Genomic DNA, 21,737 nt, shown 5'->3' with positions numbered 1-21,737 from the left:
GGGGGGAGACTGGGAGGAGGAAGGAGGAAGATGGAGGGTGTGTGTGTGTGTGTGTGTGTGTGTGTGTGTGTGTGTGTGTGTGTATGTTGGGGGGGTGGGGAGGAAGAGTTCATTTGTTTTTATCTTACAAATCTCCTCAGAAATGCCAGTCCAACGCGGCAAGGCAAAGTTGCTGCGTGTTTGTGCCAACCCCTCCTCCCCCTTTGCATTTGTCTGTCTGGAGTGGAGCTGTCTAACAGGGGCCTGGATCTTCCTTCCGTCTCTGGGCTGGGCCTAGGTTTGGGGTAGGGGGAGTTGCGGCGGGGGGGGGGGGGGGGGGGGAGAATCTGGGGTGGAGTTAGGCGCCTGCCTATTTTCATATTCATTAGGAATGGGAGGCTGCCCGAAGAGCCCTGCTGAGTTTCAAGATATAAAAGCAACTTCGGGTCTCCCCTTTCAAGACAAGACAAATTAAAGACTCAGAGTGAAAACAGCTCCGGAGCTTTCTCTTTCCCCTCCTCCTCCTCTTCCTCCTTTCTCTCCTCATCCTCTCTCCCCCCTTCACTCCCTCTTTCCCTCCCTCCTTCCCTCCCCCAGCTTACAGTCCAGCCTCTGTGTTTCCAGAGGAGGCTTAGCACCAGCCTTAGATGATTATGGATTTTCTGAGCGAGAAGTTTGCCCTGAAAAACCAGCCGAGTAAAAACAGTGACTTTTACATGGGAGCAGGAGGCACTTTGGAGCACGTTATGGAAACTTTAGACAATGAGACCTTTTACAGCAAAACCTCCGCCAGCAAATGTGTGCAGGCCTTCAATCCTCTCCAAAGGGCAGAGCATCATGTGAGACTGGACAGGACATCTCCCTGTCAGGAGAATAATGGTGAGTCTTTCCCGATCGTAGATTGACTCCCTCCCAGAGCTGTCCACTTTCCCAAACTTCGCTGTCAAAGAAAGAGAGAGAGAGAGAGAGAGAGAGAGAGAGAGAGAGAGAGAGAGAGAGAGAGAGAGAGAAAGGAAGGAAGGAAGGAAGGAAGGAAGGAAGGAAGGAAGGAAGGAAGGAAATCACAAGATAGGTTTGAGAAAAGGGAGTGAAGTGAAAGGAGAAAAGAAGGAAGAACGGGTAGAAGAATTGCAATGGTGTCCCCCATCCCCCGCCGTCCCCCTTTTAGGTTCCCGTGTTAAGACCAAGGGAGATTTTTTCGAGACGAAGGAACATTCAGCCCCCAGATCCTCTCTGCACTCTACTCTGTTGCCGAAATACTGGAAGGATAAAGAGAGCAATTTGAGTCCCTTTCGACTCAGTTCGCTTCTCCTCCGGTTGGTTCAGTTCTCTTTCAGCCCTATTCTCCTCTCATTCTGAGATCCGACGCCACCTTTCCTTGGGGATGCCCCGGGTACCTAGATAAGGCGCAAAGGACAGCCTAATTGAATCAAGGCAGGGTATTTCCTTTCCACGTAGCCCTCAGCTAACAGAAATCGATCAAAATCCATTAGAGGAGATCGCTGTCGTCACGTGTAACGGGTCAGATTCAGTTAGCTTGTGGTGAAATCCCTTTTTTATGGTCCAGGAAATGACATTATTTTCTTGTCAAATGTTGGCGGGCTGATGGCGGTACAGAAGTGTGCACCAGACCCCGGAAGGCGCATTTAGATATATCTATATATCTATATCTATATATATATGTATGTATATACATGAACTTGTATGCATATACGTATATATGTATACGTAAATGCACATATACGTATATGCATATATGCACTTATATGTATATTTACATACATAAGTATGTTTGCATATGTATTATACACACACACATAAATACAGATTCAATTTAATCTGAAGAGCATCGGGTTGGGCCACTCTCACCCTCAAGTTGCCCTCCCCCCCACCTCCCATCCCCAGTCTCTCAAAGTACAATTCTTTTCAATTCAGCTTTCATCGCCCTCTTCTCCCAAACACTGTACTTTAAAAGTCACAGGACCTAGAGTCTCTGGGGCTGCTTCGCTGCTTTGGGCGACGGCTTCCATTCCAAATGCGCCACTCTGAATCCGAGTCCAAATGTTATCAAAACAGACCATCTATCTTTTCTGTCTTGTAAGTGAATGCGAACCTATTATTTCAGATGTGACAGTTAAGGCAAGTTTACAATTCCAAGAGGACTTTTTCCTTATCATTGTGTATATATACCACAGTTAACCTGTAAGCTGCGGATTCTTTTAAAACAACAAACCAATTAAACGGGAGGTATTTATAACAAGACCGCCGCATCACCACCCCAGCTCCTCACTTTAATGAGGGTTCCAAAGCTGTCAAGAAATTGGACCGCAGTAGTCCCCTTTAGTAGTGTTGCGAGCTCCCTGTCGATTGAAGTTTTACTTCTATTTTCGATCTTCAAGCTTGAGAAAGTACTTAAAAAAATTCTTCGAAAGATGTTGAAACTATGGAAATACCTAACTTCTGCTCCTCAGCACGTATTCTGAAAGACATTAGAGACAATCCAATCAAGAAAAAAATTAACAAAAGTATAAACTGGTTCATTGGCTTTCCTAGGATGTGTAGTACGCTACTCTTTCATATGTTTCTTAGATTTAAACATAAATTACTTGAATTGTCAGATTTTTTTTAAAATGGACTTTGTTGATCGTTGAAAATAGAATCATTGTCAATATTATAACTGACATAAATATTTCGATATTTATATACTTCACAATATGTATTGGAAAAAATATCATGAATTGAAAAAATCCCCAGAGTGACCCTTGGAGAATATTTTCCCCCACACAGATTAATTGAGGGGTGATCTGATAAATTAGTTCCTCAGTTCTTTGGAATTTGAAGTCCCCCTCCCATTCTCTTGAGATGTCCCCTGCCCCCCCCCCACTTTGGTAGTTAAATGTCTAAATTCTCCACGTATGGACATTAAGTTCATAATTTTCATAAACTACTTCCTTAAAATGTACCATCATTTTAATTACATTTTATTTGAATTTACAATATTTAATTACTTGCTTTGAAAAGATGTTACAGTAGCTAAGTGAGTTATGTTGGAATTTAAGGTGGATGTCCTTTGAATGCTAGTTGAAATGCTTTAAAATAGACTGAGATAACTTGAAAAAGAGAAATGGGAAATGGAAACTCCAATGTATAGGTAGGAAAGGGCTACCCTAGTTTTCAGACTGAAGGTCTTATTTTTCCTTTAATTATACATATCATTTTTATGTCTTTATGTCTAAAATTTTGTGACAAACTTTTGGTTTAAATCATGCTACATGCTTGCAATCAAATCCCTAGGAAATTATTAAGAACGGCAGAGAACCCTAAAACAATCCGTAACAGCATAGCAGATGCCATCCTTTGTAATGTTTTACTAGATGTTTTAACTTCTGTATTCCTCCACACACACATTTGTGGGGGACAGGGAATCAAGAAGAACTTTGAAGTTTTAGAGGATGTTGTATGAGTTGTGAGTTATTCCAAGAAGGGACTTGTTTAGGAAAAGCTACAAACTCTGTGTTATTTTTAATGCTAAGGGGTTCTCCTCAAGTCTTGTCAGTGGTCAGTCTCTTCTAAAAGGTAAAAAAAAAACCAAAAAAAAAAAACCTTCTGAAAATGGTGAGGAAACATAGGTTTTTAAAATAATTAGATCACCTAAATGTACTTTTTATATTTGTCATGAATCTAAATGAGAAATTAATGAAAAAAATTGATAAAATAGATCTCGCTTGCCAAATTATAGGTGCTGGGTGAGGGGAGAAAATCTAAATTATAGGGTTTGATGAATGGCACCTAACATCAACTCAATATCCCTCCTAAACAGGTTTATATGTTCTGTGTCAAGCTATAGATTAAAAAAAAAAAAACCCTTTTTCTGAAGTACTTCAATTCTGTCTTTTCAAAGGAGAAAGAGAACTTTTAAAAGTTTTAACTCTTCTTAAAAATCCAATTTATCTCTACTCTTTTTCTAAGTTCTGCCTTTCTTTTTTCTGCCCCCCCCCCTTTTTTTTCCTCATTGAACATTTAGACTGAGTATTCTCTTAAGGTTAAGACTCTGCTCTCAGCTTATAAGCAGGAACTGTTTCAGCACATGGAGGCTCTCTCTGTCTCTCTCTCTCTCTCTCTCTCTCTCTCTCTCTCTCTCTCTCTGTGTGTGTGTGTGTGTGTGTGTGTGTGTGTGTGTGTGTGTGCGCGCACGCGCGCATGTGTAGGAATCTCCTCAATATTACTAATTGTACAAAAGTCTTAGTTGGAAGAACATGTCTCTGGAAGCAGAACCCTGGGCTTATTTGCCTTACTTTTCAACTTATTAGAAACTAAGGCAAGCTTGTATTATGTGCATTATAAAATCATTAGACTGATAGATTTATGCCAATCCCTACACTTAAAATTTAATATCATATTAAAGAACCAGAAAGGGAAAATGAGATAGTACTGGTTTGTATCTGATCTACATTTCCCCTTCCCAAACCCCTAACACCAACATCTTCCTAATGCTCTAAACTATAAACTCTATTTCTTCAAGGATGTTTGTCTATTAAGTCTTAAGACCTGTTATTTTCCCCCCGGGTCCAGTGAACTATGGGATTACTAAAGTCGAAGGACAGCCTCTTCACACAGAGTTAAACAGAGCCATGGACAACTGTAACAGCCTCAGGATGTCTCCAGTAAAAGGGATGCAGGAAAAGGGAGAACTGGATGAACTTGGCGATAAATGTGACAGCAATGTGTCCAGCAGCAAGAAGAGGAGACACAGAACCACCTTTACCAGTTTGCAACTGGAAGAGCTGGAAAAAGTCTTTCAGAAAACACATTATCCTGATGTGTATGTCAGAGAACAGCTTGCTCTGAGGACAGAGCTGACTGAGGCCAGAGTCCAGGTATGAATTTGATTAGTCTTAAATGGGAAAGAATTAATATTGTCATAATTGAATAACTGCACTTTTTAACCTCAAAGGAAGAAAATCTTCCAGACTAAGGTTAAGTAGAGAGTTAGCATATTCCAGTAAAACTACTCTTCTCTTTAAAAGAGACATGATGTTAAACCATATTTTCTTTAGAAAAATGAATGTTGCAGTTGATCTAAACAATATCAAACTAACCATTTAATAATATTAAAAGAGAACCTTTTCATTTGTTAATCATAGGTACCAAAGATCTAATAAAGCTGGGGGGAGGGCAAAATAATTTCTAAGTGCTAATATAAAAATTGTAGCTTTCTAAAATATGGCATACTTTTTATATTTCTTAATTACCAACATTTAAGGATAGTTTGGATGATAGCTATTTGTATATACATATGTGTATGTATACATAATATCAAAAAAATATATACTCACGGTGCTTTTTTATATTGCATGTCATAATAAAGAGAAAAAAGATGTAATAACAGACACACTTTTACATGGCCATTCTATGAATATCATTAAAATAGGGTGTTAAAAATTAAATGGTACAAATTTTCTAATCCCACTTGTAATGTATACTTTTCAAATATAAATTATTACACACATGAACGTTAAACTATTTCTTCATTTCTACCCAGAAGCAGTGGGCATTGTTCCATTTTATAGTGATTTTATTAGACATTGCTAAATTTACCTTTCAAAGGTCTTTATTTTTTTTCACCAAGCTGGAAAATGAAATGTTCCCTTTTAAAAAAATGTTGCCTAAATATGTTCGTAGTTTTAAAAATAGAAATCAAAACTTGCATAACGTTGTACTTCATCTGTTTATATTATTTGCATTAGATTTAGTTTTAACTCTTCTTATGTTGTGGCTTTTTTTTTTAACTTTTCAATGTTGCCTGAAATATAACTAAGGGTTTATAAAGCAAATGAATGTCAACAAACACTCCAGAGACTGTATATTTTCTTTGCAGTGTATATGTAGCCTGCTTTTCATAGGGAAGTACTGAATTTAGCAATTCTGATTAATCATTAGGAAAGGAATACGCAGGAAAAGCAGTGGGGATTTCTGTCCTGAGTATAACAGAATTCCATCACAAGAATAAGTAATTATAAGGCTCTTACATCATTAAGGGCAACATCTGGCAATGCACGGATAACAAGCAGCAGATTTTTGTTTTCATTTGTGGAGACAAATGGTTATTTTATCTTTAGCTAATTTCTGGGACAGCAATGCAAAAAGAATTCTGTGAATTGTAAAAAAAATGTTAACAAACTATAAATATATATTTATCCGTTCTCCTTTGGTTATTATATATTCAATTATATTATGTGGCTATATGTCATATGTCCACATACAAACACATCGATTCTGTGTACTACCTGCTTTCCCCTTAAATCTTGATTCAAGGTCCAGTTTAATTTTTTTTTGTCCTGAGTCCATGCAGAGAGCCAGCTTGAACCTAATTTATCTAAGTTGTTCTCTTTCCTGCTTCTCGTCAATGTAGTAATTGGCACCCATTTTAAGGAGATTGTTGAGGTCTTTTTTTTTTCAATGAAAGAAGCTCATTAATAAATTCCCTTAGTATAATCTGGGTGCCTCCTGTGGAGACAGATGGGGATTTTTCTTCCTTTCTCTTTCTTTTTTTCTTTCTTCCTTCGTTCCTTCCTTCCGTCCTTCCTTTTCCTTCCTTCCTTCCTTCCTTGCTTGCTTCCTTCCTTTCTTCCTTCCTTCCTTCGTTCCTTCCTTTCTTTGTCTTTCTTTCTTTCCTTCTTTCCTTTCTGTCTCTCTCTCTTTCTTTTTTTTGAGCCCCAAGTATGATGGATAATACAAATGTACCAAGCAGCTCCTTTGAAAAATATATTCAACAGGTACGTCCCTATATATTATTTTGATTTCTGGATCAGTTTTTCAAAGTACCATGCACTGAAATATCAAACTGGTGTTTAAAGTATCTCTAAGCATTTAGACAATTATGAACTGAAAAGACATGAACTGAGAACACACAGACACACACACACATACGCACACAGTGAAAAGTTCAAGTCATTTTTAGCAGAAGGTTATTCAGCTGTATATTTTCCATATTTTGTTTCCATCTAGGTCCATGGTAAGTAGGCCACATTTTAAAAGCAGTTGTGTTTCAAAAAACATCGGCAGTTAAAAAAAATCTAGAACCCTGCTTATCAAATATTAATTGCGGTAATCTCTGCTTAGACACCTTCAGTTAGACTACTTGTATCTCCTATTAGTGCATTAATTGTATATTCATAGAATAAAAATGACTTTAGGCCTTCAACTCCAAAATATGTCACGTTGCACATATAAATGTAACAATATTTCTTTGGGACTCCATTAGAAGTTTTTAAAAAAAATTCCAATTTGTAGTTGGATGATTTGTAGAAGAAAAATCAATGATTTGACCAAATGGGTGAAGTTACTGACAGAGGTCAGAGTAAAATTTTTTTGTTTTAATTTTGAAAATGTTTGAAAGTATACTAGTTTTAGTAAGGAAAAAATAAACCTAATAGATACATTCCATGTATCAAGCAAATTTATATACCTCATAAATAAAAAAAAAAACCTACAGATAGCTGGGCTCTAAATGCTGCCCTCATTCTTTATTTCTAATAAAAAAAATAGTCAATCGTTTTCCAGTTCCATCAAGACCCAGAATATTTTATCTGCTATCTAATACTGATATCTTTATATTTATCTCTCAATATTCAACACTTTGTGAAATGAATTAAATCCAGATCCATATGCATGAGCTCTTCTTTTGATGACTTGACTTAGTGTATCATTCTTTTACTCAACCAGATCATATCCAAGTCAGCTGGGCAGGTTGGGTTGATGTTTAATGGTCATACCTTAAAACTCTAAAATAAAAATATATCAGAGTTTCAGCCTTGAAGAATTCTGGATCTGGAATTCTAACGAGGTTACATAATTCACAAAATTTCAGATCTGCAAGAGCCCATGGAAGCAATTGAGTCCAATTGCTATTTACCATTGACAAAACTGAGTCTCAGAAAACTTTGCCTAGCCTTCTAGCTAATTATTGGCAAATTCCGGTCATCTGGTCCAGTGCTCTTTTTATTCCATCTTACTGCCTCTTAAAATAGACAGAAAATCTGAAATATTGTGATTTTTCCAAATATGTATGGATACCTTATATGATTTTTTTTACTCTTCCATCATTTGAGGAAAATTAATCTTAAGAGAGACATCTAGAATACTTGCTACTATAAGATTTTACATAGGATGGAACAGAAATGTCAGGACTGGCTGTCTTCTTTTGAAGTGGAGACAGACTTTGAAACAAGCCTTAATAGCCTATGTTTCTGTACTTCTGTGATATCTGGGCTATTTTGTCATACATCTTGCATGGCTTTTCAGTTATTTCTTTTATGCAAGGCAAGGCAGCAAGCTATTGTGAAATACCATGTGCCAGGCACATTAACAGCATTCTACTTCTCTCATATAGGTTTGGTTTCAAAATCGAAGAGCTAAATGGAGAAAAAGAGAACGTTATGGCCAAATACAACAAGCTAAAAGCCATTTTGCTGCCACCTATGATATATCTGTCTTACCACGGACTGACAGCTACCCACAGGTATGATAAGTAACATGGAATAGGGAAGATGGTATCATACTTGGTGATTCGGTATATAGCAAAACAAGGTGGAATGCATAGATTATTACATCTAAAATCTTTTTCAAGAACCAATCTTTTCTTTTAGTCTTTGCCCAATTGATTTCATTACTTTGTTTCTTTAATGATGAACATATATGAAGTGTCCCCTTTGGAGGCTGTTGTACACGACTGTATACTTTCACTCTTCACATCCTTTGTTAACTATTGCAATAAATAAGACATTGTATGGCATGATACCTTTGGGGCTTTGTTTGATGAACCATGGCCCAATGTGGAAACAGTTCCATGAAACCATCATTCCTAGCCAAAGCATCTGTTTTCTTTTGCTGTCTTTGTTTTAACCCTGGACCGATTGTGTTGTTCATTTGCCCAGAGACTCCTATTGTCTTCAGTTCTTTTGAAAAATGTCAAAAATAATTGCAGTAGCTAGACCTGCAATTGTAAAAACTAATTTGAGTTTGTACTTTGACTATTCCATTTTTAGAGTTAAAAGCTCATTTCTTCATTTTATTGCCTTGAAAGATGTACAATTACCCATGCTGATTCTTAGTTATGTTACCACATGTGTATCTATACACATATGTACATGTACATATTCATACAAATTATATATATGTATATACACATATACATGCATACACACATATATGTATATATACATACACGCAAATCCCTATGTCTATTAGATATTATATATTAGAAGCATACATGTTTGGGGGGCATGTGGATACAGTATATATTCTATTTATTTTTATTTTTTTAAAGTTATTCTTGTGCATTCATGACATTTATCTTTATGGTTGTTATGGAATCCTCAGCACAACATGACCATATCATACCCTAAGACTTTTAATTTCAAGGCATGTGATTCTATATAATGTAACTTGTGGTTTGGAAAATACATATGAATCAAAGATGGGCTAAATGAGTGGTGGGGAAGTATGAAGATGAACTTACGAAGTTGAAACCTTTATAGTATTCTGAACATATAGGTGAAATCTTGGCCATGGTTTCTGACTTTTGACTTCATGTGGTCCTTTTGCCTTTTGGCGTTTTCCTTGAGTGAGCTTTTAGAATGGAGGGACCTTTCTGCTCTTTGTGAACATTAACAATCCACACTGGGTTGTGTGCTATCCCAAATGTCTTCTTCTGTTGGCAGTGTAGGTTGTTTTGTGTGTAGTTGTATGGTTGGTTTGTCCTTCTTTCTTAAAGAGGACCATGACATCAGGGAGATGATGACATGACTTACAGTTGACTTTGATTTGAGTGAGGAAGGGCTGTGCAAAGTCACCAGCCTCACTTTCTCCTCCAGAGCCTCCTGTGTCCAGTGGCCAGATATACATCAGGATGACTGGAGATGGCCCAGGCTGCTAGAAGAACCATAGGTCAAATCAGGTTCTTGCTATAAGAAAATGCCAGGTTTTCATTTGTTATGTAACTTATTTTTCTTTGAAAATTAACAAGAACATTTTCTCTCCCTCCTATCCAATCCCCCCCATAGGAAAAAAAAACCTTATAAGGAGTACACATAGTCAAGCAAAACAAACTGCCATACTAGTCACATCCAAAACTATGTCTCATCTTGCCTCTTAATTCCATCAAGTCTTTGTTTTAATTTTTTTTTATCATTTAAGATATATGAATTTGTTATAACTTTCCTTTCATTCTTTGAGAGATGGCAGCTCCTTTTATTTTGAATCTTCATATCATATGGATGATGAAATTTAAATATTTATACCACTATGTACTTGACACAGAACAAAATGCTGTGAGTGAGGGGCTGAGAAGGAGAGTTGCCAAAGGAATAAAAAGCATGGCTCTGCCCTCAAAGGGCTTACAATATATTTAAGGAAACACTATGAACATTAAAGACTTTAAAACAAATGTAAGAAAAAAAAGTAAGAAAAAAAAATAAAAAATAAAAAAAAAAAATGTAAGGCAGTAGGTAAAGTAGAATGTATATATTTATTGAACACTTTAAGTTTAAAGATTTGTCATAATATCAAGAGAAATGTTTTATCAAGTCTTTTTCCAGCTGCCATTATAGGAGTCAAAGGCACATTTCTCCCAAAATTGCCTATTGAAGGGTTAAACCCAAGTGGTATTTCGACATGCAAAACATTAAATGCAGAATGTTTCTCAAAAGGAAGAGGACAGAATAATAGTGGATAGCTTTTTCTGGTCTTGCCTCATTATTTCATTGTCCTCAAATATTTTTCTTCTTCATTGTTACCTCTTTCTTTCTCTTATGCTTCTTTTCTTCTCTTTTGCTCTATACAACTCCTTTCAGCTCTGTCCTTTTATCTTCTAGTCTCCTTTTATATATTATTCTGTTTTATGTTCTCTATCTTTGTCTCTTTGTCTGTCTCTATCTTTACTTAATCCATTATCTTCCTCTTTATATCTCCATTTTCATATCCATAACAGCATATTTTGTTGCCTTATTACTGAAGACTTACTACAGACTTACTGAAGACTCACTAAGTAACATTGAGTTGGAACATAAAGTAGAATGAGAGAGTACGATTTCATGGTGTTTGGGGGTATGCTGTGTTTTTGTTTGCTTTTGTTGTGGTATCCCAAAGAAGGAGGATTGGTTTAGAAATTCCTCAGAAAAGTAGTCAGCTAGTTAAGGTCATTCTTGTTTTCTTTCTTCTTGTTATAGATATACCAAAATTCTCTTCTGATTTAATCTCAGCTTGGCCAGACTCACATGCATAACCAACTTTAGAATGGGGACATTGAGAAAAAAAATGATTGACAGGATGAACTTAGTAGATTTTATTAACACCAAAAGAAAGTATTAAAAAGTCAAGACATGAATACACACATACACAAATATATTTCTAACGTCACTGAACTAATTTTTAGTCTTAAAGAAATGCTACTGATGTAGTTTAGTGGATGAAACATGGAATAAAATATCAAGTATATATGAATCTGCACATTTGAATCCAGGCTTCATGCATAGGATAAATTCAAACCTCCCAATTTTTAATTTACTTTTATTTATTTATTTTACAGATTCAAAAGAGGGAGGGAGGTAGAGTTGAAGTTTTTCTGATTTGGTTTAAAAAATTATTTCCAGGCTGAGCTCATGTCTGCCAAGCTTCAGCCTGGAGGAACCTTTTTTCATGGGGCCTAGAAATAGAAATTTATACTGGAAACTATTGTAGAATCCAAAAATCCAATGCAACAGAAAATCTAATCTGATTACTGTGACTAATTATAAGAATACTTAAGCGTTAGAAAAAGTTGGAGGCAGAATAATAAAATAAAAGAATGAAAAATCTGGTAGAGGCATTCAATGTTAACAATATACAGAAAAGTTTTAAGGTAATTCAGGCAATGGATATACTTTCCAAACAAATTCACTTTATTTACCCTGAACAAGAGTGGTAGCAGTCCTCAGATAAGCTGTAATGTAAAGGAGGGAACTTTCAAAGGAAGATCTAGTTTGGAGTTCTAGCTCAATGAACAACAGACTTGGACAGGTGATTGTACCTCTTTGGGGACCCGTTTCCTCATTGTAACATATCATTCTTGAACTAGATGATCCCTAAAAAGGCCTTTTCCAGCTCTAAATTTTGAGTAAATAACGTCAAGTTCTAACAACCATGATTCTTCGTGAGCAGGCATGCTGATGGCCTTCACTCGTCAGGTTTTACTGTTTCTGACAAAACTAGGTATCATAGAAAGCTGTTGAAAGAAGGTTTCAGTGGTAAGAGGGCGGCCCTTGTGGGCTCGTGGCGATTGAGTTCAGTCCTTCCTCAGACAAACACTAGCCATGGGACTTTGCTCAAGCCATTGAACTTCTCTGGGCCTCAGTGTCCTCATCTCTAAAATGAAGGGGCAGGACTGAATGGCCTCCAAAGTACCTTCAGGTTCTGGAAGTAGGATCCTATGAAGATTTTTTTCCCCTATTGTGACAATTAAACTTGGAACCATCTGATATGGTAGTCAATCAATCCACAAGTATTTATTAAGTACTATGGGTCAGGGCACTGTGATACAAGTGAAGAGTGAAACAATCCTTACTTACAAGAAGCTTTCACTCTAATGGAGGAGATGTGTGTGTATTTATATGTGTGCATACATATATACATATATGTACATATTGTACATATAAGATATACAGATTTATTTATGTGTATAAACGTGTATACACACATGTACTCCTATATGTATACTATACCTACATGTATGGAAACACATATACGTGCATACCTATATACATGCATCTATAGGCACATACATATGTGTATGCATTCATTCATAGGCATGTATATACACATTCATACATACATACAAACATATCTCTATATATGAGTTTATGCAGATACATATGACCATAAATGTATATATATACGAATGCATATACACATAAATATATACATTTGACATAAATAAAATGAATAATTACTGAACAAATACAAACATATACAAAGTAGCTAAAATCAAGGTAATTTGAGAGGGATGGCACTAGGCTCTGGTGAGATCAGGGAAGGCTTCATATAGAAGATGGTGCTTGAGCTATTTCTTTTCTTGTCTTTTTTTTGGAGGGCGGAAGGCAGGGCAATTGGGGTTAAGTGACTTGCCCAAGGTCACACAGCTAGTAAGTGTGTCCAGTGTCTGAGGTCAGATTTGAACTCAGGTCCTTCTGACTCCAGTTCTCTTCTCACTGTGCCACCTAGCTGCCCCACTTGACCTACTTTTTAAAGGGAGAGAAGGGCTCTTTGGCCTTTTCTTTAGTATAGTAATATATTGTATAAGTAAACAAACAAGAGTGCCTGATGTGTTCTGTCTGAAGCTGATGAAAATACAGTTAAATGTCCTTTATGGCAACATTTCTACACATTTAAATTGTTACATCATGAAATTCTTAAGAAGTAGAACAGCTCTTTTCCTCCCCAAAATGCCTTATTTTGTGCCTACATCACTTCTAGTATGGTATAAATATTAGATTTACATGCATTCATGATCCGTGCCTACAGATGTTCACTTCTGAGTGTGACCATGTTATTGTTTGCCTGTATGGAGTTGGTAAAATGAAAAGTGTTAGTGACCAATTCTAAGGACTTTAGTCTTTGTTTTGATGCTAACTAGCTGAGTGATCTTTAAAAAAAAAACACACCACCTCAGTTTGGTTATTGGGAAAAGCAGAGGGGTCAATGATTTCCAAAGTCCCTTTAGCCCAAATCAACAAACATGTATTAAGTGTATACCACATGCCTAGGATTGTGCTAGGTACTAAAGTGCAAGAACAATCTTTTGCCCTCAGGATGCTTACGCTCTATCAGGGAAACAACATGAATTCTTATAAATAAGTACATAATATAGACAAAGCAGATGCAATGTAATTTCCAGGCGAGGTAGGATTGTTGATAATGTGGGGAAAGGATTTTTATAGGAATTCTAAGAGATGCAACTGAAGAAAGAATACATTTCAGGCATGACAGATAGATTATGAAATGTTGTCTTCAGACACCAGGTCTACAAAATGTGGGTTATTTGTGATGATTCAGAGTTCATGAAGCACTTTACATATTGTCTTCCCAGCAATCCTCTGAGTATTAGTATCTGTTTTACAGACAGAAAACCTGAGGCTTAGAAAGCGTAAGTGATTTGCTCAAGGTCTCATGGCTACTAAAAAAAAAAATAAGTGAAGGAAACAGGTATTTATTAAGCACTGCTGTGTTCCAGTCACTGTGCTAAGTGCTTTCCAAATATCTCATTTGATCCCCATAACAATCCTGAGAGGTAGATACTATATATAAATAATGGAGTATAGACTCGAACCCTGGTTTCCTTCCTATTTCACGTTCAGTACTCTTTCAACTGGATCATACTGTTCCTCAGTTAAAATATCTGGGTCCAAAAAAGAAATAGTCATTTTCTTCCTAAACTTGTTATGTCATAGTTAAAATCATGGAGTCACAGCTTAAAATTAAACCTGAATAATTTACATCAGATACCTATGTTTTTATCAACTAGAAAAGCCAGAGTCGCTCTTTGTCATTATACTAGTGAATAAAGTACTTTATATTCTAGCACAGGCATTTTATAAAAAAAAACCTGCATGGAACACAGGCATGGAAGACTTCTTTTCGTAAGTTGCCAGAATGGTCTTATAAGGCCATTTTTTTCCCCATTGCCAACCGAGAATCAGGAAAATGGTTTCAATTTTCACATGTGTAGCAGTTAAATCTAATCAAACGTGCAGTTAAATATGCTGTCTGGGGAGCCTGTTTGCTCGTTACAACTAAAGGAAAAATCCAATTTAATTTAATTTTTTTTTCTTGAATTAGGACTACCAAATATGGTTCCTGTGGGAAAGTTTCAGTATATTCTGAATTTCTCCCTGGTTTATTCTCATGAGAAAAATTCTATTCTTTCAAAAATTTCAAAAAGTGCTTAGTGTAGTAATTATTTAGGAAAGTTTTAGTTTACCAAAACTCTATATATGACTTTTATGGGCACCCAGTGCAAGATCATAAAGAAATCTTATGTTCATTGAATGAAAGACAAAAAAAAAAAAAGATTGCTTGGTTTTTCTCAAGTTGTGCTAAGCTTTTTAAAATACCTGTTAATAGGAGATCAAAGCAGAGGTGTCAACCTTTGGTTTTTAATTATAGATCATTTCCAGGGTCATCAGCATTAATTTAAAACACAAATTGAGCTGCTTTCCTTAGTTTTGTGTTCAACAAATGCTAATTAGAAGATTGTAATGGCAAAGTGTTCATACATTTTTTTAAAAATTCTGAAAAAAATGACATTCAAATCCCAGTCTCCATTTATAATGGAGTTCTTCTATCATGTATTTTTGTGCTTTTCTTAAACTTCACCTTGAACCAAATTGAATTGAATCTATTTGAACACAAGCTTCTTAATGCCAGGGATAGTTTTTTTCTTTTTAAAAATATCCCAAGCATAATATACAGCATGTAGTAAGTGCTTAATAAATGCTTAATGACTGACAATAGAATTATTATGTCCCCTTTTTTAAAATTAGGAGACTAAAGAGTAAGTTTTAACATTTCACTTTAGTGAAAGCTTTAAACTTAGTCAATCTGACCATTTGGAGAAAATAGCATTTTTCTCTCAGTGTATTTCCAATAGATTTTATCCACAATTTAAAGCAAATGATCAAACCCAAATCCTTTCATTGCTGGCAAGAAATCTATAGTTGCCTTCAGGAAAAGTTAAGCGATTATCAACTGTTCCAGTGGAATGGCCCATGGGTGTGCCTGGTGAGTAGTGATAACTCAGGCATTCCTCTCAGACCAAAGTTTCAGAACTTCTAGGGCAACAAATGATCTCTTCACACAGTTGTTAAGCATATTTTATGGATCCATTACCCCATATTGGAGTAGTCAATTGTAAATGTGGTGGGAAAAATGAGGAGCACTTGAAAAGTTGCTAAGAGGCAGCATGAGATTTGCTACATGCACTCTTTTAAAAATAGAAATAAAGGAAATTAGATGAGGTAAAGTGAAATTTTTGCAGTATTTCTTGGATATAAGTATTGAGCCACCAACACAGAATAATTTCTAGTTTGCTGATGTTCACAAAATTCTAAGAGATTGGTGGTATCACTCCTTCTACCCTTCTCCCCTTGCAATGAAATAGGATAGCAAAGAATTTGGTTGTACCTCATGGATCGTAAAAGTGACAAGTTGAGCTAGAAAATGTAAGGTAATTAATCATAAATGGGTTTTATTGGATCTGAAATAAATAAATAATAAATAAATGGAAGGAAATAAATTTAAATGTTAATGACAACAAGAAATAAGAGAGTACTAGTCACTTTAGGCGATGCCTTATTAAAACATTTTTTACTGGAATTGTCCATCTCTTAGTATTCTCTGTAAATCAGAGGAAGATTAAACAAGTAAATTAATGAATATAATGGAAATTTATCAGAAGAAATGGATGATGGCATAATGGCAGAATTAGCTAATAGGTAATATATGTACTCTGTGATAAAGTAGGAAGCTCTAACCTTTTTGAGGATATATAGACTAGAGGCTTAGATCTATAATTTATTCTATTAAAATGGAAGATATTATGCTGGATACCCTTCTGTATACAGCGTTTCTTTAACTTTTTACTGGCTATGAAATATGGTATTTCTTCCTAGATATCATAGCATAATTTCACTCCTAAAATAGATTAATATTGATATATTTTAAAGATATTGAAAAATTAATTTTAAAATTGCAAAAATAAAGCTCCAAATGTGTTGTCTTTAGAAACAAAAGACACATAATAATTACCTTTATACACATATTTGGAAAGGAATCCCCTCTCCAAGTGAGATTTCAAAGCTCATATAATTTGGGAGGCAATGAGCTTAGGGTAAAGAAAAAATAATGTCCAAATATGCTTTTTATAAAAATTTTGACAAATCTTGCCACATTTGATTTTTGTGATTTAAATTTTCCTTAAACCATGAATAAAAGTGCTTAGCAAGAGGTATAGCATATTTGAATTTTTAATGAGAATTTTAATAAAGCTGTTGAGAAATTGTGGTATCAAGGCTTAGGTACTGATAAATCAGGGAACACTTTCTTACTATTTTAAATATGAAGTGAAATAACATTTATGTACAAAATGATTTGTAAACACAACACTATGTAAATGGTAGCTATTTTTATTGCTTATATAAGGTTATGATTATATGTTAAGAAGCACAAAAGTTATGCAGAACACCATTAGGAAATATTTCATAAATGAAAATTATGGTTGCACAAGACAAATTGTACATGCTGTTATTTTTATCCTCCTTAATAAAGGCATTTTACCATTTTATTTGAAGTAATAAATTACATAATTTCATTCATATAATATATTTGACTCTTACAACTACTAAAGGTGAAATAAGTGGAATCAAAACTGTGAATACAGAAAAAAAAAAACCAGAAAAGTGAAAAAAAATCAGGGTAACTGTGGAGAATTAATCTATATTTTTATCTGAAATTTTCATATTTCATATGAAACTATTCAGGCATATAAATTTCTGTTGTAGAGTGCCGTCTTAACTTTTGATCTTAAAAATATATTTTCCCATTTTACACCGAGGACTTTTTGTTTCAAAAGAAACTTGAAAGTTTGGTAGGAATGATTTTAAAAATAAATTCAATTTATGCTGAACTGTACAATTCCAGGACTCATTATCGGTATGTGTGTGTGTGTGTGTGTGTGTGTAATTTTACTCAAGCTAGTTTTCCTCCTATCTAATATTTGAGATATTTTGAATGTCAAATAGTTTAAAACCAATGCTGAAAGCATATCAAATCTTTTTTTTTTCCTCCTCCACTCAGGTTAGTGGAGAACGCATTTAGTGGCAGTGTGTTGTAATGGAGTACAGGAGTTAAATTCAGGAAGACCTAGGTTCAAAGACAGCCTCTGACACTGTGTGACTCTGTGCAAGTTATTTAACTTCCCTGAGCCTCAGTTTCCCCATATGTAAAATAATACCTATGGTACCTATCAACAAGTTGACAACTACTAAATACCAAGCATGTGACACTAGAGATACAGATAGAATGAATGAAATTATCTCTATTTTCAAGGAGTTTACATTCTAATCAGGGGTAAAACAATGCCATATACAAGAAGATATAAAATAAATATAAAAATTATTAATATGATATCGTTAAATGTAAGGTTGTTTGAGAGGGAGGATTAGCCATTGACAGGGTCAGAAAAGGCTTGGTATTTGAGCAGTATTTTGAATGAATCAGTGCCATTCTAAGAGGAAGCTTTGAGGAAGGGGTCCATTACAGGAACTGAGGTATGGAGTTGGGAGATTATGGAGTCATTTGTAAGGAACAGAGAGGAGACCAGTTTAGCCAGATCAGAGACTGCATGAGGAAGAGTAATATGTGATGATCTGGAAAAAAAATAGGTTGGGGCAAAATTGTGAAGGACTTCAAAAAGGGAGGAGTTGATATTTGAATCCAGAGGCAGTTAGGAAGCCACTGGAGTTTAATGAGCGGGAGGTGTGCCAGGGCTTCAAGGCTGTTGGGAGGCTCAAATAAGAGAACGTGTAAAGTGCTTTGAGAACCTTAAAGCACTAGATAAATGCCTGTTAGTAGTAGCAACTATAATAGTAGACTTATTTTCTTATAGCCATCCCCAAATAGTTTCAGATGAGAAAATCAAATGAGCTATACAAGACTTTAGTAGACTTTTAGGCTTTAGTTTGTAGTTTTTATTAGACTTTCGACTCTGTCTAGTTCAAGAATAAATTGTGAAAATTGTTGACCATGGAGCATTTGAAGAAAAAAAATTAAGGTATTATGGAATGTAACTGAATTTTAGACAATCTTAACTGAAAATAAATTGATACTAATTAGTATATATTTATAAAACAGCACCTCTTCCTTCCATCCTAGGCTATATGTAAAATAGAATTAACTGGATCTGTTAACTAATTCAAACTATTTGTATGTCTAGATATACCTCAAATGGTTGTTCACTGGAATTAAATAAGACATTTGAGAATGTTCATTTGTTCTTTCTGGGCTCTGTATAATTCACCATTTTACTGATACTCCAAAAAAAATGCAACTCTAAAAAGTAAATTTTATCTGAATGTTTCTTCTTTTTGATCTCAATTTTTCAAGAAATGGATATGTGAGTAAAATTAATGTACAGAATGTTAGAAAATTTCAGCTGTTTTTGAGGGATATCATATTATTTTTTTTCGAGAGAAACAATAAAAAAGTTTTATGGTAATGTATATTATGGGGTGATAATGTGCTAATTAATTTTTACAGGGTGGCTAGGTTAACAGTGAGTGGAAGAAAGTAAGGCTAAAAGTGTGCTATTAAACTAGGAGGGCAAAAATAAAAACCTTGAATGTTCATTTATTTTACTTTTATACTTTAATGTAAGATACAGGAAACCATCTTGGGTATCTCATATCCTTTTTTAGTTGTAAGGCAGGAAACGATCACCTATATGTCTATTTTTGAATCTTTCGTGCTGTGTGAAGTTTACCATATTCCTAGGTGTATTTTTTTTTCTTAATCTGCAACTTCTGCATAGAAGCCCTTTCTTTTCAAAAAATTAATAAATAAATACGCAAACAAACTGACCACTTTGGAAATATAAATATAGTAAAAAGTCAGGTTTGGAGCTTGTTTTTCAATTAAAGGGCAGATATTTACTGATACGTTTCCAGGTGTTTCACAAGCCTCTTTTATTCCCATTTGGTTCCATGGACTGGTTTTTTTTTTTTCTGAGTCGTTTTAAGTTGTGTTACTATGCAGAAATGTGTATCATAACATCATTTGAACTTGTCAGACTTTGCAAGTAAAAAATTCTTCTTTTTGACATTTTTTTTCTAGATTCACAGAGTAATAAATAGCTATTTCTGGTTTTGTTCATCCTAACAAGAATCAATGTCATGAGACTGAGAGGGACAATCATGGAATTGGGAAGACCTGCATTCAAATCCTGTGTCTGACAGGATTATTAGCCAGTGGGACAAACGGCAAATCACTTTATTTCCCAGTTTATTGTTGTCGTTCCGTCCTTTCAGCTGTGTCAGTCTTTGTGACCCCGTTTGGGGTTTTCTTGACAAAGATACTGGAGTGGTTTGCCATTTCCTTCTCCAGCTCACTTTACAGATCAGGAAACTGAGGCAATCAGGGTTAAGTGACTTGCCCAGGGTTGCACAGCTACTAAGTGTTTGAGGCTAGATTTAAACCCACAAAGATGAGTCTACCTGATTCCAGGGCCTGGCTCTCTGGGCACTATGGCGCCCCCTAGTGGCCCTAATTTGTCGGTGCCCCCAGTTAATTCTCTAAAAGTGTAAATTACAGATAAGTTGTTAATACTAGCAGAGTAATCATGGCCAAATCACTTAACTCTCTCAGTGTTCTTAGTTAATTTTTTAAAACTATAAATTGCAGATTATTTTTTTAATGTACATTGGTTGAGATGGACCTCGTCTTCCTTACACAAGCAATCATTTGAAGACCTCTCATGCTGAGATTTTCATTCCACTTTGGGAAAGATCTCATTGTTTTAGGAAGGTGAGGTTAGTAAAATTAAACCAAAGTCAGATAATTTGGCTATTTTTTGGAATGCCAATAAAATATTTTGTGGATAATTATTTTCTCCCACCATTTAAACACTATGACTAATGTCTTGAATCACTGAGTGCCGCCTACAGGACAGCTAAGACAGTAAGGGTCTAGAATAATTAAAACTATTACCAATATATTCGATTGGCTACAGAACAGCTAAGACAGTAAGGATATAGAATAATCAAAACTATTACCACTATGCCTGATTAGTTCAGTTATTCTATTTATCGGATGAATAAATAGGTTTAATTTTGACTTTTGCAGTATAAATTTAACAGACCTTTTCTCAGATAAAATTCTTCCCTAGATATTTATTAGTTGTGCAACCTTGGACAAGTCATTTCACTTCCGTGAGCCTCAGTTTCCTCATATGTAAAATAAGGATAATAATAGTGTCTGCTCACAGAGTTGTGAGGATCATGTGGATAAAGCATTTTACCAAATCCAAAGTGCTATAGGAGTCCCCAAAGACTCCATTAGCTTCAGACTGCACCAAGATTTTTGGGACACCCTGGATAAAGGTCAGAAATTTGGGGGGAAAATAAGTTTGAACCCTGCCTTCCCCAAAAGTCATAATACAAAAATAAATGAACACAGGGAAGCACATGAATTAAACATCGTGCAACTATAATTACCCTTTTTTACTTAAAAATAATATAGTTATCATTTATATGATAATAGGACTTATGTTTTCCAATGCTGGCTTACTGTAGTGACAAATATTAATGATAAAGATATTTCCACAGCAAAGACCCTGGGTGTAGTTTGATCTTAACCTCCCCCCCCCCTTTTTATAGTTACTCCTTTTGTCTGATCATCATGAAAAGATGTACGTGCCGTTGGTTTTCACTTTAGAAAGAATCTGAAGGGGGAGGGGGTGAGCATAATTCTAGCCCCAAATTTCAAAGCCATGCAATAATTAAGTGCTAACTTTTTTATTGGGTTAGAAAAAAAATGTTAAGAAGCAAATGTTCAAAGTAGTACATAGTAAGCTCGCTGAACTTGCATTCATGTTAATGGGAGTCAGTTGGCTAAGTTCCCCAGAGGATGCTTTGAACATATTTATCCCTAGAACTTTTTTTTAAATGTTGCAA

At 35.3% G+C, this 21,737-nt stretch overlaps 1 protein-coding gene across 1 annotated transcript in view; it reads left to right on the top strand.

The window, feature by feature from the left end:
- The first annotated feature begins 626 nt into the window (after positions 1–626).
- The window catches only part of ALX1 (ALX homeobox 1), a 30,322-nt gene continuing 9,211 nt past the window's right edge, over positions 627–21,737 (top strand). Inside the window, exons 1-3 of the mRNA XM_036758421.1 lie at positions 627–858; positions 4,552–4,856; positions 8,372–8,500. Of these exons, the coding sequence (XP_036614316.1) occupies positions 627–858; positions 4,552–4,856; positions 8,372–8,500 (666 nt within the window). The remainder of the gene's footprint in view (positions 859–4,551; positions 4,857–8,371; positions 8,501–21,737) is intronic.

Source organism: Trichosurus vulpecula, chromosome 5, assembly GCF_011100635.1.
Source record: "Trichosurus vulpecula isolate mTriVul1 chromosome 5, mTriVul1.pri, whole genome shotgun sequence".
In the NCBI taxonomy this organism is placed as follows: domain Eukaryota; kingdom Metazoa; phylum Chordata; class Mammalia; order Diprotodontia; family Phalangeridae; genus Trichosurus; species Trichosurus vulpecula.
Note: the sequence above shows the minus strand (reverse complement) of the source record. Positions and strands in the feature narration are given on the sequence as shown.